Source organism: Enoplosus armatus, chromosome 21 (assembly GCF_043641665.1).
Source record: "Enoplosus armatus isolate fEnoArm2 chromosome 21, fEnoArm2.hap1, whole genome shotgun sequence".
NCBI lineage: Eukaryota > Metazoa > Chordata > Actinopteri > Centrarchiformes > Enoplosidae > Enoplosus > Enoplosus armatus.
Window position 1 is genome coordinate 1464330 of NC_092200.1, and position 17720 is coordinate 1482049.

Consider the following 17720-nt stretch of genomic DNA (forward strand, 5'->3'; position numbering starts at 1 on the left):
GTGTGATGACTTCATTAAACTGGGTTCTTGAATGTTTTAGGGGCCGAAACATCACAGAAGGACAGAAAACACAGCAAAGCGGCAGCAGCTGGACTGAACTTTAGTTTTAAAAAGAGAGTTTTCATAATCATTTCAAAGGTGTGTGTGTGTGTGTGTGTGTGTGTGTGTGTGTGTGTGTGTGTGTGTAATATATACATATATGTGTCTCGTCCACTGAATCCGTCTTTCTCTGCAGGTCTCCATCGGGAAGATGTACGAGACCCAGAAGGTGGTGGTGGAGGATTAACCCTCTGCTGGAGCTGAAGAGGTGGAGGTGGAGGAGGGAGCAGGAGGGAGCACTGTCCCAACAAACAACAGGAAGTGACATCAGAGACACGAGCCAATCACTGCCCTGACATCATCATCATCATCACCACCAACAACCAGCCTGCTTCCTCTTCGACCCAAACAGCGTTTCATTTAACACAACTGTCAGTGGGTGGAGTTGTGAGGTGTGAAATGCATTGTGGGAGATGTAGGACAGAGTAAAGCTGTGAAGTACCTGCAGTTTGTTTGGAGTTTAGACTTTCAATTGTTTGGTTTTTTTCATGGATGCACCGATCAGATTTTTTGTCCGTTCGCAGGCGGAAATCTTTTCCAGACTCTGGTTCTACTTCCGCCTCCTTTTTCTGATTTTTGAGTTATGACAATGACCAATTCATCTGCCAATTACTCTCTCAAATAATCAATGAGCCGGTTAGTCTATAATATTTCAGATAACCGTGAAAAGGCTCACTATTCTGCTGATGTCTTCGGATGTCTTGTAACCCAAAGATGTGCAGTTTAATGGCAGCGAAGATTAAGAAAACAAGCTAGTATTTATATTTGAGAAGCTGAAAACTGTGAACTTTTGGCTTAAAGGATGAATCGATTATCAGATTTGTTGTTATTTTACTTGTCAGATGGTTTCATTTGAGACATTAAGAGGTTGAAACATCCAGAGGAGCCTCAGGCTTCTCTATATTATTCATCTCTAATGTTTCAGTTTGAGTTTTATTGTCGCGTTTGAGTTCAGTTAATAGATTTGTTAAATAAAGTTATTATATATATTAGCGTTAGTGAATTAAACTCCTGATAACAAACCAAAAAACACCACGCAGATTTAAAGACGACATGAAGGAGTGAAAAAGGTTTATTCACTTGATAAACAGATCTCAGGCCCTTTAGTAGCTGTTCCGGAGCTCTCGATCGGATCGTGAATGTTCAAATTTCCAAATCAGATGTGAAGCTATTGGAAACGTGAGGACTCATCACCAACGACTGATCGGTGCATCTCTGATTTCTTTCCAGTGTTACTTTTGTGTTCTAACGTGAGAGAAACCTCTGGTTCAATATTCTGTCAAATGAAACGTTTCTCTCTTTTACAGCCGTCTGGACGTCACGATGACTCCACAATGAGCTTAGTGTCAAAGTACAGCTTCAATCAGTTTAATAAAGAGATGAAGAGTATTCCTCGTGTGAAAAACTTCTGTAAACTCACCTCGTAGCTCTACTGGAGGCCAACACCTCGCAGGACTTCTGGGTATTGAAGTCTTTACCTTTTGTCCCTCTGGGGGTGACCGGCATCGTACTTCTTTATAGTTCAGCTTTTGTATTAATGGTCTGAATCATCCGCCAACACGTCCTCTCGCCCTCCTTAGTCTGCCTCTTTCATTTACTCAGGTTATCATCTCGAGGCTGGGCGCTCAAACCGTGGGTCGGGGGCTCCAGACGGGCCGGGGGACTGTCTCTGCTGGGCCCACACACGTCCTGAGGTCTCGTGTGTTTATTATTCAGGTTATGTTGGCGACGCTGTGAGATGTGTAAATACGAGAGAATCTGAGGTCAAATCGTCTTCTGTAACTCCTAATGAAGGAAGTCTCACACACACACACACACACACACACACACACACACACACACACACACACACACACTGACTCCAGCTGTGAACCGGACTACAGCGGGACAGGTGCACCCGCTCTCCTTACACCCGTGAGAGATCGGACAAATACCTGAAGGTGAACTGAGTCGCAGCACTTTCTGTCGTCCGGTCACGCTGTGTGTGTGTGTGTGTGTGTGTGTGTGTGTTGCACCATCACACACACACACACACACACACACGACGTGACTGGACGCAGCAGGTGAGGCGAGCTCAGAGGTGCGTTGGGTGGAGGAGGGTGAAGGTGAAGGAGGTGACTGACCCGCAACGTACCAGCGGCTGCTATTAATAGAGCCGTCTGTAGGGTTAAGGACGAGCACACAATGCCCCACTTACACACAAATACACACTCAAACACACACTCGCCCTCGTTGCTCAACCTGTGATTGCTGTTTCATCACACGGACACACACAGAGGACGCTTCATGCACGTGCTCCCGGTCCTGCGTTCACTACCAGGACTTCAGACTGGATTCTGGCAGGATTGGTTTTAAGCCAAGCTAGTGTTTATTAGCCGAGGAGTGTTGGAGTAACATATCTGCAGATTAGAGCTGGACTGACGTGAAGTTTGGCGTCGCACCAAACTAGTGATATTGTGAAGTTGGAGGAGCTGTTTTCTGTGACAGTGAAGCTCTTCAAGGATGGACATGAAACTCACATGAACATGAACAACTGTGTCAGAAAATAAATGTTTTTGAAAGAGAGAAGTCAACTGCGAAACACGAAACAACCAATCACAGAGCTAAAGGTGACGGTGTCGAGAAAGTCTGCAGCTGTAATCAGTTCGCTGTTTGGATGAATTCAGCAGCTCTGACTAGCCTCTTCTACATAGCATGCAGCTAAGGCTCATGGGTATTGTAGTATTTAAAGCTGTCTGCCATGCCAAACTGATAGAAAGAGCCTGATTTCTCAAATTGCTTGATTTTATCATTAAATCTGGCAGCAGCAGTTTGCTCTCAGGGTTCAGATGACCGCACAGAAGGCTGGCTGTGACCTGGAGATAATGTGATTTGTTTGTTTTTTTTAAACTCGTGATCAAACAATAATTATCTTACGAACATAAAAAATATTCATGAGACTTATCATTGAATGATGTTGAGAAATAATAAAGGCCACCATGATTTTCACCACTTTGAACCTCTGTCAGTGTTGACAGATCAAACTGATGTCGTCAGGTTTGTCAACAGGACTATTTTCAGAGGCGTCGGACTTCTGAACTTTGGCCCTCGTGTAAAGATGATCGACGGATACAGACAGACAGGAGGACAGACAGACTGCTGCGGGGACGAGGACCTGACTGATCTCACATACAGAATAAATGGTGGCTTTAAATGATCAAACATAATCACAGACTGCAGCAAACTCACTGCTTGATAAACTGTGTTACAGCCTTTTCTCAGTAAAACAAACAGTGAGAGCCTCGCTGAGGCCGCAACTCTCCGAATGTGTCATTCTAATACTGAAGCAAGTTTTTTAATCTGACTCTGGATCAGGGTACACAGTAGAATTCACACAGTGACAAACTCACACCAATTTATTAGCATTAGCATGTTTACATGGTAGCGTTTGTTCTTATGTTGATGTTGGAAAAAAAAAAGAGAGGTGTCTGCATATTATAATTCTCTATTATTATTCTACATTATAATTGTAAGCACATGTGTGTTTCCATGGTAACGTACTCCATGAAAGTTAATTCAATCTGTGGACTCAGTCTGATGTGTCCTAAAGAGGCCACCGTACGGAGAGTTGGGTGCTTTCCTCAGAGCAAACATTTTATTCCCCACTAGTGGTGAAGAAGTTAGAACAGTAAAGTTGGCTCTCCTCTTCATGTGTGATTAACATTACAGCCTCAGGGGGCGCTACTGAGGCTGCAGTTAGCCCATGTTTGTGTCAGATTTGAAAACAGTACAGATTGTTAGTGTTTTTATATCCTCTGCTGGAGGATCTGAGCATCCCAGAACCTCCTGTGTTGCAGGCACAGAAACAGACCTGGAGTCAGACCGAAACATCCAGCATCGTCTCCTGCGGTCGGATCTCTCAAAGTGAAGTCTGAGATGTTGTCAGTAAAGAGAGGTGGGCCAGCGTTCACCACAGACCTGAACCAGACCTGAACCAGAACTGAACCGTTCTGCCTGGAACAGGTTGTGACGGTGGAAGAAGCTTCCTCACGTCTGATGAAGGAAGTTACGATGGTGGAAGGTTTGTGAATCACTGAAGGATTGTTGCAGTAAAGTTGTTGTTTTAGCAGTAAAATGTACTCGCGTATCCAAAGTAAAAGTAAACATAGCCACGCACAGTCCCTGCACTTCTTATCTTATACCTGCTACATATGAACACACGTATGACTTAGTACACAAGTATTAGCATCACTTAAAGTACTCATTAGGCAGAATGGCCCATTTCAGATTAATATATATTACTGTGTTCATCCTTTTAATGTTGCAGCTGATGACTTTACTGCTGTCAAGTTCTTAATGTGTGATAATACATCATTTATTTGTTGATAATATGTTGTATTAATAATCTGAATCTGCAAAGTAACTAAAGTTATCAATTAGTGCAATATTTACCTCTGAGATGTAGAAGTATAAAGTAGCGGAAATTGGAAATACTCAAGTAAAGTACAAGTACCTCAAAATTGAACTTAAATACAGTACTTGAGCAAAATGACTTAGTTACTTTTTAATGCATTAATAATGTGAGACGTCAGGGTTTTGGCTCTCAGATCAGTTTAAGGATTAAAACAGAAAGTCAGAGGAAGATGATCTCAGTAATAATATTCTATAATCTCATGTGAAATACAAGATATGAATCTATGAAGTGTTAATTCCTCCTGTCAGATAAATGAAGTGCAGTTAAAATGAAATGTTGTGGAGGAACGACAGAAAGAAAACAAGAGAAAAATCTCAAATTTCAAGACGACTGATTCATTTCTTGGTTTAAAATCAGTTTTTATTGATTGAGATCACTTTGACAAAAGCTGGACACAACTCTTTCCAAACTGTAACTGGAGAATATTTTCCTTTATCTTTCTAAATTTCATGTTTTAGGCGACAAACCTGAACTCAGGATTTCATCAAAGACTTCAGAACAATCAGCTGACTGGTTGAATTAAAGGACCACACCAGTTGTTTTGCATGTTTTAGCAAACTTTCTTTAAATCACATCTACTGAACATCACAGATACTTTATTTTCAAACCATGCAGCTGCATTTTAGTACTTTTAATGTTCTTTATCTGCAGCCTCAGGGAGCCATAATCCTCATTTATTTATCTATTCATTTCCTTACAGGATGAAAATAAGTGAGTGATCCATCACAGTGAACATCAAGTCTTGTTACGGGGTAACGCAGCGCAGACTTCTCAAAACAATCTGCACTCAAACTGCATTATTTAGCAACAATAATGTGAGGTGGATGAAATGAATGCAGGCGTGGGGTTCAGTGTGATGGATTAAACCACTCAAAGGAGAAATCCCATGAAGAAATAAATGGAAACTAGAATAATTCTACAAATCCATGACTGAAACCTGCATTTGAAGATTGTGAACAGAAATGAAAAGCACACAGAATTTGTCTCCTTGTGATCATTTCAGCAGGATGGAGATCAGCAGGTCCAGCAGGCAGCTGTTGTCGTTGACATGGTCTCTGTTTCTGGTGTCAAATGACATAAAACCGTCCTGCTGCAGCCTCGAACATCATCTACAACAGGCCTTTATTTGTCCCAGTGATTCTCACTGTTGTTAATTATCTTTATATCACAACTGAACACGTCCACAGTCTCAGTGCGCGGACTAAAGAAAGCAGATACGTGATGGGTTTTTTTATTTTGAACATTTTCTACATCCTTTTTCTTATAAACAGATGGAGTCCAAGAGCAGCAGTGAGACAGAGACACTTCTGTCTGTCAACAGGTCCAAAACATCCAGCAGCTCGTTGACACTAATGCACGTTTTCCTTAAAGTCGGAACATAGAATCAGTCCGTTGTTTCTGTTTCCTCTGGGGGGAACAAAGTTCACGTGGAAGTTCAGAAGAATATCCGTGATTGTCAGCCGTCTTGTCCTTCAGAGACACATTCAGCAGGTTTAGATGAGGCTGTTTGACACTTGAAGTATTAAAGAAAGGCACAACGGAATCATTCAGAGGCCAACATGAAGGAAAAGCGGAGCTGCATGTGAGGAAGACCACTGGATCTCCTGACTGTGACATGACAGCAGCTCCCTGAGCTCACACTCAGCAGACGGGGCGGACGGAGAGCTTTTTACGCACAGATTTACGGGTTTTACGCACGACACACGCACCGGTCAGGTGGCGTGAAAAGCGGCGCTGACAAAGGGCGTGGTGCTGGGCATGCAGAGGTACCTGAGGGTGTAGTTCTGCCCCTCGTTGTTGTCCCAGAACTCCCCCTCCTCACTCTTCAGGTACACGGCCAAGTGCACGGCCGAGCTGGGGTCCATGAGGGGCGGCGTGTACACGGTGAAGCTGAACCGCTCCCCCACAAAGCCCGGCTGATCCGCGGCTACGGGCAGAGCCTGCGCGTCCACGAAGGACAGCCAGTCGTTGAAGGTGTACCTCACTCCGACCTCTTTGGCGGTGCAGCCGGTAAAGACCCGGATCTGCCCCCGCACGTCAAACTGGGTGATGGTGAGCTTCTCCAGGCAGACGCGGAGCTGCTGGACTCTCCGCTCCGCCTCACGGGGCTCCGGGAAGCAGGCGTGCAGCCGGTCCGTGCCCAGGTTGGACTTGAAGCTGTGACACAGGTCGTTCAGCAAGTCCTGCTGCTGCGGCGGGAAGCTCTTGTGCCTGGACAGAACTTTACTCGGGATCTGCGGCTCCTCCAGCGAGCTGAAGTGCTTGACGCTGGCCAGGTTCAGCCCCATAGAGTCGGCGAACTTCACCCGCTTCCTCCCGTTACTCTCGGAGACGCCGTCCAGGAGAGCCGCCGGGTAGGCGGGCAGGGACCTGGCTCTCCTCCTGTCTTTCATAAATCTCTCCAGTTGAGAAGCGTCCACCTCGTCGTCCAGGTCTCCCTCCTCGTCCTCCCCCTCCTCCATGTCGTTCTCGATAAAGTGCCCCGGGGAGGGCGACTCTCCCCCGTTGAGGAACTGGAAAGGTGAGCAGGACATTTCTGCCCCGGCAGCCAGGCGGCCTGTGTGCTGTGGCTGCAGGCCGGTCAGGAGTCCGCGGAAGTCCCGGTGCGGGGCAGCTTGTATAGAGTAGAGACTCCCACCCCCTCCAGAGGACAACGTGGGGACAACAGAGCGCGTGCAGTGTCCTCAGTCTGCAGCTGCTGTCACAGACGCGCGCACATCAACCTTCACCTGTGTGCGCGCGGCGGAGCAGGTCCAGTTTAAATAACCTACTGTAAACAACAACAACAACAACAACAACAGGTCCGTATCCAAACAATATTCTGCAGCTGGAAACAATTCTGTGAGCACATAAATACAATTACTTAACAACATGGAAGAAGTATTCACATATTGTACTTAGGCTGAGTAAAAGTACCAATACAACAATGTAAGAATACAGAGATGAATCACTCACAGCTGGAGAGTTTTCTTTAAAGTACTTCATATGATTTATAAATAAAGTTAGATCTTTTGAAAGGTTTATGTTTATAATAATTAAAGTAAAATGAGACGCTCCTGTGGATCACGTCACACAGCGTCATGTTGTTGTGTAACCTCCACGTGGCTCCAACAGGTGCCTCACACCGGCCAGTAAACAAACACGTGTCGTCATCACCACCATCATCCCGACGTCACGCTGACGTCCCCTTATTAGAGCAGCAGGGCTTATATACTGTTACTGTGATACTGACAGTACTGTGATACTGACAGTACTTATATACTGTTACTGTGATACTGACAGTACTGTGATACTGACAGTACTTATATACTGTTACTGTGATACTGACAGTACTGTGATACTGACAGTACTTATATACTGTTACTGTGATACTGACAGTACTGTGATACTGACAGTACTTATATACTGTTACTGTGATACTGACAGTACTGTGATACTGACAGTACTTATATACTGTTACTGTGATACTGACAGTACTGTGATACTGACAGTACTTATATACTGTTACTGTGCTACTGACAGTACTTATATACTGTTATACTGTTACTGTGATACTGACAGTACTGTGATACTGACAGTACTTATATACTGTTACTGTGCTACTGACAGTACTTATATACTGTTACTGTGATACTGACAGTACTTATATACTGTTACTGTGATACTGACAGTACTGTGATACTGACAGTACTTACATACTGTTACTGTGATACTGACAGTACTTACATACTGTTACTTACATACTGTTACTGTGATACTGACAGTACTTGTATACTGTTACTGTGATACTGACAGTACTTACATACTGTTACTTACATACTGTTACTGTGATACTGACAGTACTTAGATACTGTTACTGTGATACTGACAGTACTGTGATACTGACAGTACTTATATACTGTTACTGTAATACTGACAGTACTTATATACTGTTACTGTGCTACTGACAGTACTTACATACTGTTACTGTAATACTGACAGTACTTATATACTGTTATACTGTTACTGTGATACTGACAGTACTTATATACTGTTACTGTGCTACTGACAGTACTTATACACTGTTACTGTGATACTGACAGTACTTATATACTGTTACTGTGCTACTGACAGTACTTATATACTGTTACTGTGATACTGACAGTACTTATATACTGTTATACTGTTACTGTGATACTGACAGTACTTATATACTGTTACTGTGCTACTGACAGTACTTATACACTGTTACTGTGATACTGACAGTACTTATATACTGTTACTGTGCTACTGACAGTACTTATATACTGTTACTGTGATACTGAGCTACTGACAGTACTTATATACTGTTACTGTGATACTGACAGTACTTATATACTGTTACTGTGCTACTGACAGTACTGTGATACTGACAGTACTTATATACTGTTACTGTGATACTGACAGTACTTATATACTGTTACTGTGATACTGACAGTACTGTGATACTGACAGTACTTATATACTGTTACTGTGATACTGACAGTACTTATATACTGTTACTGTGATACTGACAGTACTGTGATACTGACAGTACTTATATACTGTTACTGTGATACTGACAGTACTTATATACTGTTACTGTAATACTGACAGTACTTATATACTGTTACTGTGCTACTGACAGTACTTACATACTGTTACTGTAATACTGACAGTACTTATATACTGTTATACTGTTACTGTGATACTGACAGTACTTATATACTGTTACTGTGCTACTGACAGTACTTATACACTGTTACTGTGATACTGACAGTACTTATATACTGTTACTGTGCTACTGACAGTACTTATATACTGTTACTGTGATACTGACAGTACTTATATACTGTTATACTGTTACTGTGATACTGACAGTACTTATATACTGTTACTGTGCTACTGACAGTACTTATATACTGTTACTGTGATACTGACAGTACTTATATACTGTTACTGTGCTACTGACAGTACTGTGATACTGACAGTACTTATATACTGTTACTGTGATACTGACAGTACTGTGATACTGACAGTACTTATATACTGTTACTGTGATACTGACAGTACTGTGATACTGACAGTACTTATATACTGTTACTGTGATACTGACAGTACTTATATACTGTTACTGTGATACTGACAGTACTGTGATACTGACAGTACTTATATACTGTTATACTGTTACTGTGATACTGACAGTACTTATATACTGTTACTTACATACTGTTACTGTGATACTGACAGTACTTATATACTGTTACTGTGATACTGACAGTACTGTGATACTGACAGTACTTATATACTGTTACTGTGCTACTGACAGTACTTATATACTGTTACTGTGCTACTGACAGTACTTACATACTGTTACTGTGATACTGACAGTACTTATATACTGTTACTGTGATACTGACAGTACTTATATACTGTTATACTGTTACTGTGATACTGACAGTACTGTGATACTGACAGTACTTATATACTGTTACTGTGATACTGACAGGACTGTGATACTGACAGTACTGTGATACTGACAGTACTTATATACTGTTACTGTGCTACTGACAGTACTTATATACTGTTACTGTGATACTGACAGTACTGTGATACTGACAGTACTTATATACTGTTACTGTGATACTGACAGTACTTACATACTGTTACTGTGCTACTGACAGTACTTACATACTGTTACTTATATACTGTTACTGTGCTACTGACAGTACTTGTATACTGTTACTGTGATACTGACAGTACTGTGATACTGACAGTACTTATATACTGGTACTGTGCTACTGACAGTACTTATATACTGTTACTGTGCTACTGACAGTACTGTGCTACTGACAGTACTTACATACTGTTACTGTGATACTGACAGTACTTATGTGTTGTTACTGTGATACTGACAGTACTTACATACTGTTACTGTGATACTGACAGTACTTGTATACTGTTACTGTGATACTGACAGTACTGTGATACTGACAGTACTTACATACTGTTACTGTGATACTGACAGTACTGTGATACTGACAGTACTTACATACTGTTACTGTGCTACTGACAGTACTTGTATACTGTTACTGTGATACTGACAGTACTTACATACTGTTACTGTGATACTGACAGTACTTGTATACTGTTACTGTGATACTGACAGTACTGTGATACTGACAGTACTGTGATACTGACAGTACTTACATACTGTTACTGTGATACTGACAGTACTTACATACTGTTACTTACATACTGTTACTGTGATACTGACAGTACTTATGTGTTGTTACTGTGATACTGACAGTACTTACATACTGTTACTGTGCTACTGACAGTACTTGTATACTGTTACTGTGATACTGACAGTACTGTGATACTGACAGTACTTACATACTGTTACTTACATACTGTTACTGTGATACTGACAGTACTTATGTGTTGTTACTGTGATACTGACAGTACTGTGATACTGACAGTACTTACATACTGTTACTGTGCTACTGACAGTACTTGTATACTGTTACTGTGATACTGACAGTACTTACATACTGTTACTGTGATACTGACAGTACTTGTATACTGTTACTGTGATACTGACAGTACTGTGATACTGACAGTACTTACATACTGTTACTGTGATACTGACAGTACTTACATACTGTTACTTACATACTGTTACTGTGATACTGACAGTACTTATGTGTTGTTACTGTGATACTGACAGTACTTACATACTGTTACTGTGCTACTGACAGTACTTGTATACTGTTACTGTGATACTGACAGTACTGTGATACTGACAGTACTTACATACTGTTACTTACATACTGTTACTGTGATACTGACAGTACTTATGTGTTGTTACTGTGATACTGACAGTACTGTGATACTGACAGTACTTACATACTGTTACTGTGCTACTGACAGTACTTGTATACTGTTACTGTGATACTGACAGTACTTACATACTGTTACTGTGATACTGACAGTACTGTGATACTGACAGTACTTCGTCGGGCTGGTGGTTCAGTCCTCGGCTCCTCCACAGATTTCACCTGTTGACACCTTTTCCTGCTGCCTGAAACTCCGACGAGACTGTTTTAAAACTTTTAAAAGTGATTATGACGATAATAAAACACTTGGTCGCTAAATATCTGAAGCATGTTTTTCACTCAGAAGCAGCAACATGTGTCCATTTTAAAGAAAATTGGTGGTGAAGACTTTTCACCACTAGATGGCAGCACTTCTCCAGTTTCCGGCCTCTCATTCTTTATTACTTCCTTTAGTTTCATCAGTCAATATAAACATGACACTGTTGTCCCAGTACAGACTAAACACACTAAAGGTTCCATGTAACACAAACACAGTTACAGAAGTGAAACATGACACAAGATAAAAAAAGATAATATCATTTATATGAATGAATCTGCTGATGTTGACAGAGGCAGAGGGGATATATTCTAGTTTCACAACATTTATATTTTCATGGGACGTCTTTATGTTTGGAGATCGTCTGGATTTGTTTGACGTGTTCACTGAGTAGAAACTGTGGTTCAGCAGGACTGTAAGTTTGTTCAGAGAGTCATACTTTGATCTGACAAAGCAGATAACGGGAGCACAACACTCTGAAGCATGAGTGAGTGTTAGCTTTCTGGACAGACGGCAGGCGGACTGACAGACAGTCACGACCTCAACACGTCGTTCACATCTGCTCTGTGGACTCTGACAGGACCTAAACTGTTGAGTTCAGCTCCCGACTGCATTTTCAATCTCATTTTGACTTGTTCACCTTTTCTCTCTCTCAGTATGATGAAATTAACGTGTAGTGCTGCTAACTGAAATGTGAAAGAAGCACGTTTCACATTTAAAACTGCAGCCGTTCTTCAAATGTTACTGGTTTCCTGATAATAACATGTTATTATATCCATTGATTCGGAGCAGAATCACATCGACGGTAAATATCAGAGCTTCTTCACTCTTACAGCTGCAAGTTGTCTGAGTTACACGTAACTATTTTCAGTGTGAAGCAGGTAATATTCATCCACATCCATTATATCAATCACATATCTGATCTTTCTTTATAGTCTTGGGGTCTTTTGCACCTGTTCTGTCGTGCCTCCTTGTTTTTATTGTGCTGTGTATGTGTATGGAGAGAAGGACAATACATTCAATCTTGACTTCTCTTGAAACAATAGTTATGTGTAATATAGACAAGTGGCTCCAAACCTGAGGGTCAAGAGACGGTTAAAGTTCTCCTTGTGAATTACTGGAACATTTGAGCACTTCAGTCTGTAAACGTATAAACAGAACTCACAACGTGTGCCAAGAGGTCAAAGGTTGGGAGGTGTTGACTTAGATGAGCTTAAATGTGTGTGCGGCAGACAGACAGCGGAGTGACCAGCTGATCGGTTTCTAGTCATTATCATTGATAGGAAGATCATCTGGTGCACACTCTGCTGGAAACAGCTGCAGCCTCAGACGACGTTTGGAACAAATCAAAGCTTTAACCAAGTTTTAATTCAACCCGTAGGTTCATAACAAGACCCACGTTGTTAAAAACTTCATACATTTTCTTCATGACATAATCAGTATTTCATGTTATGATATTCTGCATAAAGGATCTGAGCACAGTGTGACGACACCGTGATGCTCTGTTAGTCTATGAACTCCTTTACATTCAATTACAAAGATATAAAAAGACCCAACAAATTATACATCGACTGCATTTCAAATCATAAAGATTTTACAAAACATCCATATTTTAAAATGTCGCTGTGAATTCAACAGCGTGAATGACTTCATTAACATAATGCCATGTGATTGGTTGGTAAAACGCACAAAATGAATCTTGGGTATTGTAGTGCTGCGAGAGAGAGAGAGAGAGAGAGAGAGAGAGAGGCAGAGTAACTGATCCTAGAACAGATGTTGTCAATCCACCGACCAGATCGCTGTTGGTCTGCAGCAGCCAGTCTACGCTGCCATTGGTTGGTGAAGCTGTCAATCAGAAGTTGGGGAATTTGGCTGTTGTGCCTGTTAATGACATCACAGCTACATGCCTGATGATGTCACTCGCTCTCTGTGGTGCAGATGCGGTACAGCAGCGTGACGATGGCCGCTACCAGAGCGGGAATCAACCAGTTAGACCACCAACTGCAAGAGAGAGACAGCTAGTTAAATATATAACTAACTCATTTACTAACCAACCAACCAACCAACCAGTTAGACCACCAACTTGTTAAATATATAACTAACTAATTAACCAACCCACCAGCTATGGAGGAAAGAAGCAGAATCTCTGCACTTTCATGGGAAATAGTCTTTCTGAGGTTCTGGTCTTTCTGAAGCCCTGGTCTTTCTGAAGACCAGGTCTTTCTGAAGCCTGAAGTCCAAAGTTAGCTCAGGGCTAAAAAGTACGAGCGTGAAAGGTTTAAAGGTTCGCCTCAGTTTGCGATGTCAAAGGCAAATTAACATGGAGTCACTTTGTGTCTCTCCAATGACTTTGTATGCAACCTGTGTGTGTGTGTGTGTGTGTGTGTGTGTGTGTGTGTGTGTGTGTGTGTGTGTGTGTGTGTACCTGGACTCCTCCTTCAAAGTGGTCACCAGTGTTTCCTGTGAAGCACAAACACAGACATCCTCAGACTCTCAGTGATTCATCGTTACATTTACAGTAAAGGGCTCAGAGGGCCGACACATTCTTATAAAGCACATCTCAACTGTATATTATATTATTTTACTGCGCAGCCACTCTGTCACAGCAGGCATTCAAGAAAACACACAGCAGTTTCAGTCGCACTTCAGCAGAATAACACACGGGAGTGACTCATTTCTAATCTGTGCAGCAGAGGAGACTTTTAGTTCCTTGTGCACCTACATTTCCCATAATGCAACTGGATACAACTAGACGCCCACGTCTTTCACATTTTGTAATGCAGACTCTCCGATATACATTTGTGGTCTCTGATGACATCACTATGACATCATCAGGGCTATCTTGTAAGACAAACTGCTTCACTCACCTCCTGTGTGGCGATCTTGTCTCTGTCCTCCTGCAGACAGAGAGACAGACAGGCAGACAGACAGTTGTGTTACAGCACATGATGTCTTCAGCTGCATTCACAAATGACAATGAAAGTGTTGTGTGCAACAGATCCCAGAACTGTTACATGCAGTCTTTTTACACAAACACACAGACACAGACTGACCGGGTGCAGCTCTCCGATCACCATGTCTCTGGCCATCTCTCTGGCGTCGGAGGAGTGTCCGACGTCCTCGAAGCTCTCGGTGGCGTCTCCTCCCGCCTGCTCCCTCAGCACCTCCTCTCCTCCGGGGTGCTGAGATGAAAAACAAACGCACACTGTGACTCACTCATTTATCAGCAGAAGAAATGATAATAGTGATTTTATGTTCCACGAAAATATTAATGTTGTTTGGCTTCGTATTAAAACACAAACCGTCCATTAAAAGTATTTAATATTAAACTTTCTGAAACTCAACATGTAGGCTGATGTTTACACTTAATAAACTATCCATACTAGACTATCAGGTTTCATTCACCTGAAAATGTTCATGAAGCTAAAAGCAGAAAATGTTTTACACAACTGATGACGATGGAGTCATTTTCTGCCCTGACTCAAGATGACGACATAAGACGTCTAATTATTTAGTTCCACAAATCAATCATACTAATAGTCATGATTAATAATTGTAAGCAAAACATTGTGCAGAATGATCGACATCGACAACAACAACAACAATAACAATAACGTGCTCCTCCAGTAAGCGGAGCAGTAAAATGACTGTTCAACCTGAAGACTGAGTTACCCAGTCTGAACCCTGAACCCTGTACAGCATTAACACCTGTGGCAAGAAAACCTCGAGTCATTCTGACATATGGTAGACTTGATCGAGGTGATTGGTCAAAGGTCAAACAGTTAGCCAAAGTACTTAGGTAATGATTTATTTCAATGGTCTGTCATTTCCTAATAATTTCCAATAATTTGTCTACAGAAAAGTGAACAATTCAACAAATACTAAGAATGAAGTTTCTTATAATAAATGAATGATTAATAAATGTGAATCTGCTTTTCCTTAAAGTACCAAATTACATTGTTCTTTTCAGGAAACCTTCTAGGAAATTATGGATCTGTGGCATCACAAGTAATTTCATTCTGCTAACCTCATTACACTTTTTTAATATTACAAAATGGTCAATTATAGATAGAAATCAAGTCAAGCTTAATAATAATCTCGCAACAAATACATTTTAACGGGTGTCCTCTCTGGTATTCTGGACTTCCAGTATGGATCAGGCTCTATGTTAGACCACATCTGAATTATAATTAACTAATTAATTAATGCTAACCTGTTTGATTTTTGGATATTGATATAGGCATTGATATCTAACTTTTAATTTAGAAGAGGTCCCCCCAGGAGCCTCTCTGGGGCCAATGTGATACTGAGCCTAGCACAGCAACCAGAAGTCTCTTGCCTGTTAAACTGAATTCAAGCTGTGAATCTACCACCAGATTTCAGCCAAATAAAGTCACATTTTGTAACAGAGACTTTGGCGGCTAACCACGCATCAAGTTCAAGTTATTCTATAAAAGCTGTTAAATGTTGTTGGTTAAATGTTTCTGTGTGTGGAGTCTGACCACCCAGTTGGGTTTATTTCCTGTGGTGGAAGATTTCCACATGCTGGTCCTCACCTCCTCCAGAAACTTGGTGACATCGTAGACATTGTTGTTAATGATGATCCACGTTGATTTGAACGTGTTCTGCTCCTCGATCTCTGACAGTCTGTAATATTTGACTCCATCGGGGCACTTTTCCTCCTTTTCACCCATTTGAGTGCCTGAAAACTCCGACAGTTTGAAAGTAAAGACCCGCTGAAAGTCGACAGCAGCAGTCAAACGACCCGTTTGTTGTTATGTAATCCCACCGAGCCTGTCAGGACCGTGTTCCGCACCAAACACCGACATTTAACCCAGTTTCTGTCATCAAGAGTCCCAACTTTCAGAGGCGTTGAATCACCGCCGTCAAAACCACAAGAATACAATACAAGACTTATTTTCAAAATAAAGGTCTCGTTGATTTACGTGTAGTCATTCATTTGATTCAAGGTGCAGGACTGTAACCCTCCACGCTACACATTCTTTTATTCTTTTAATTTATAATAGAATAAAACAAAGCAAAAAAAGTCAATTAAGAACAAAGAGAAAGCATATCAGGACTTGACAGATTGCTCTCTACGTCGGGTTTGACACACACTTTGATTTATTTTGAAAGGTTGATTTCCGGTTAGGTTGCATGTAATTGTGAGTACTTCACGGAGCCTCAAAGTTCCAGGGACGTGACTGACACCGCCTCCACCGCCCTTCTAGCGCTTTTATTGGTCATTCTCTTCCTATCTATGACTGGGACTCTCTGATTGGTCTTTGCCCTGTCAGTCATCAGTGAGCTGTGGGCGAGGCCGCGGCTGCAGTTCACTTCAGTTCAGCAACTTTCAAGGCAAACTCCTTCTCACGCATAGGGAGTGTTATCTCACGCATCTCACGCATCTCACTAATCTCACTAATCTCACTAATCTCACGCGACGAGTGTTTTATATCCCACTCGGTGCATTTCAGCGGGCAGACTGTGACACCCCCAACATCCAGTCGACGGGTGAAATGTGTGAAATGGTGAGATAAGTTGGGACATTGTGTAGAAAAAGTTTTATTTTTCCTCCCGCAGCACTCTGGCGGGAAAATCCGCAGACTCAAAATCAAAGAGTGTCTATTGCTACGATTTGTCACACAGTGGAAAATATAATCACCCACTGACAACTGTCAAAAATAAGCTCCATCTTTGTCGTCTCCTAAATCAGTTTTGCCTCGCACATTGGCCAGGATGGTAAGTTACAAGCTTGATAGACATTAAAATTTAAATATATTCATATTCATATATCATTAATAGCAACTGGTTGTGACATAACTCATAACAAGGGTTTGTGTTGCAAGTGGAAGCAGAGTGAGAGCTCTTTCTGTTCGCCTCTTGGCCGGGACGACGGTTCTTAGCTTATTTCTGATTTATTTCGTGAAATTATCTCTTTTCTGTAACAATTGTCGTGAAACCAAGATTTTCCTCAGAAAATAACTACTATCACGGTCTAGTGTAAATGTAAATA

General features: G+C 41.6%; 3 protein-coding genes across 4 annotated transcripts in view; 1 reads left to right on the top strand and 2 right to left on the bottom strand.

The window, feature by feature from the left end:
• Window positions 1–1488, top strand: part of lyrm4 (LYR motif containing 4) — a 29389-nt gene extending 27901 nt beyond the window's left edge. Inside the window, exon 3 of the mRNA XM_070928220.1 lies at window positions 236–1488. Coding sequence (XP_070784321.1) covers window positions 236–286 — 51 coding nt within the window. The 3' untranslated portion in view covers window positions 287–1488. The remainder of the gene's footprint in view (window positions 1–235) is intronic.
• A 4776-nt stretch (window positions 1489–6264) lies between these two features.
• Window positions 6265–7224, bottom strand: ppp1r3g (protein phosphatase 1 regulatory subunit 3G). The gene has a single exon (XM_070928504.1). It carries the CDS (start codon window positions 7084–7086, stop codon window positions 6265–6267), a length of 822 nt encoding a protein of 273 aa, XP_070784605.1. The 5' UTR covers window positions 7087–7224.
• Window positions 7225–13053: 5829 nt separating this feature from the next.
• Window positions 13054–16558, bottom strand: cyb5a (cytochrome b5 type A (microsomal)). 2 transcript variants are annotated; one of them, XM_070928148.1, is made up of 5 exons: window positions 16261–16558; window positions 14758–14886; window positions 14572–14601; window positions 14130–14164; window positions 13054–13705 (listed from the first exon to the last, which is right to left on the bottom strand). In XM_070928148.1, the coding sequence occupies exons 1-5, from the start codon at window positions 16396–16398 to the stop codon at window positions 13621–13623; spliced, it is 417 nt and encodes a 138-aa protein (XP_070784249.1). In that variant the 5' UTR covers window positions 16399–16558; the 3' UTR covers window positions 13054–13620. The 2 variants fall into 2 exon arrangements, with proteins under 2 accessions (XP_070784249.1, XP_070784250.1); XM_070928149.1 differs by lacking the exon at window positions 14572–14601.
• Window positions 16559–17720: the final 1162 nt, after the last annotated feature.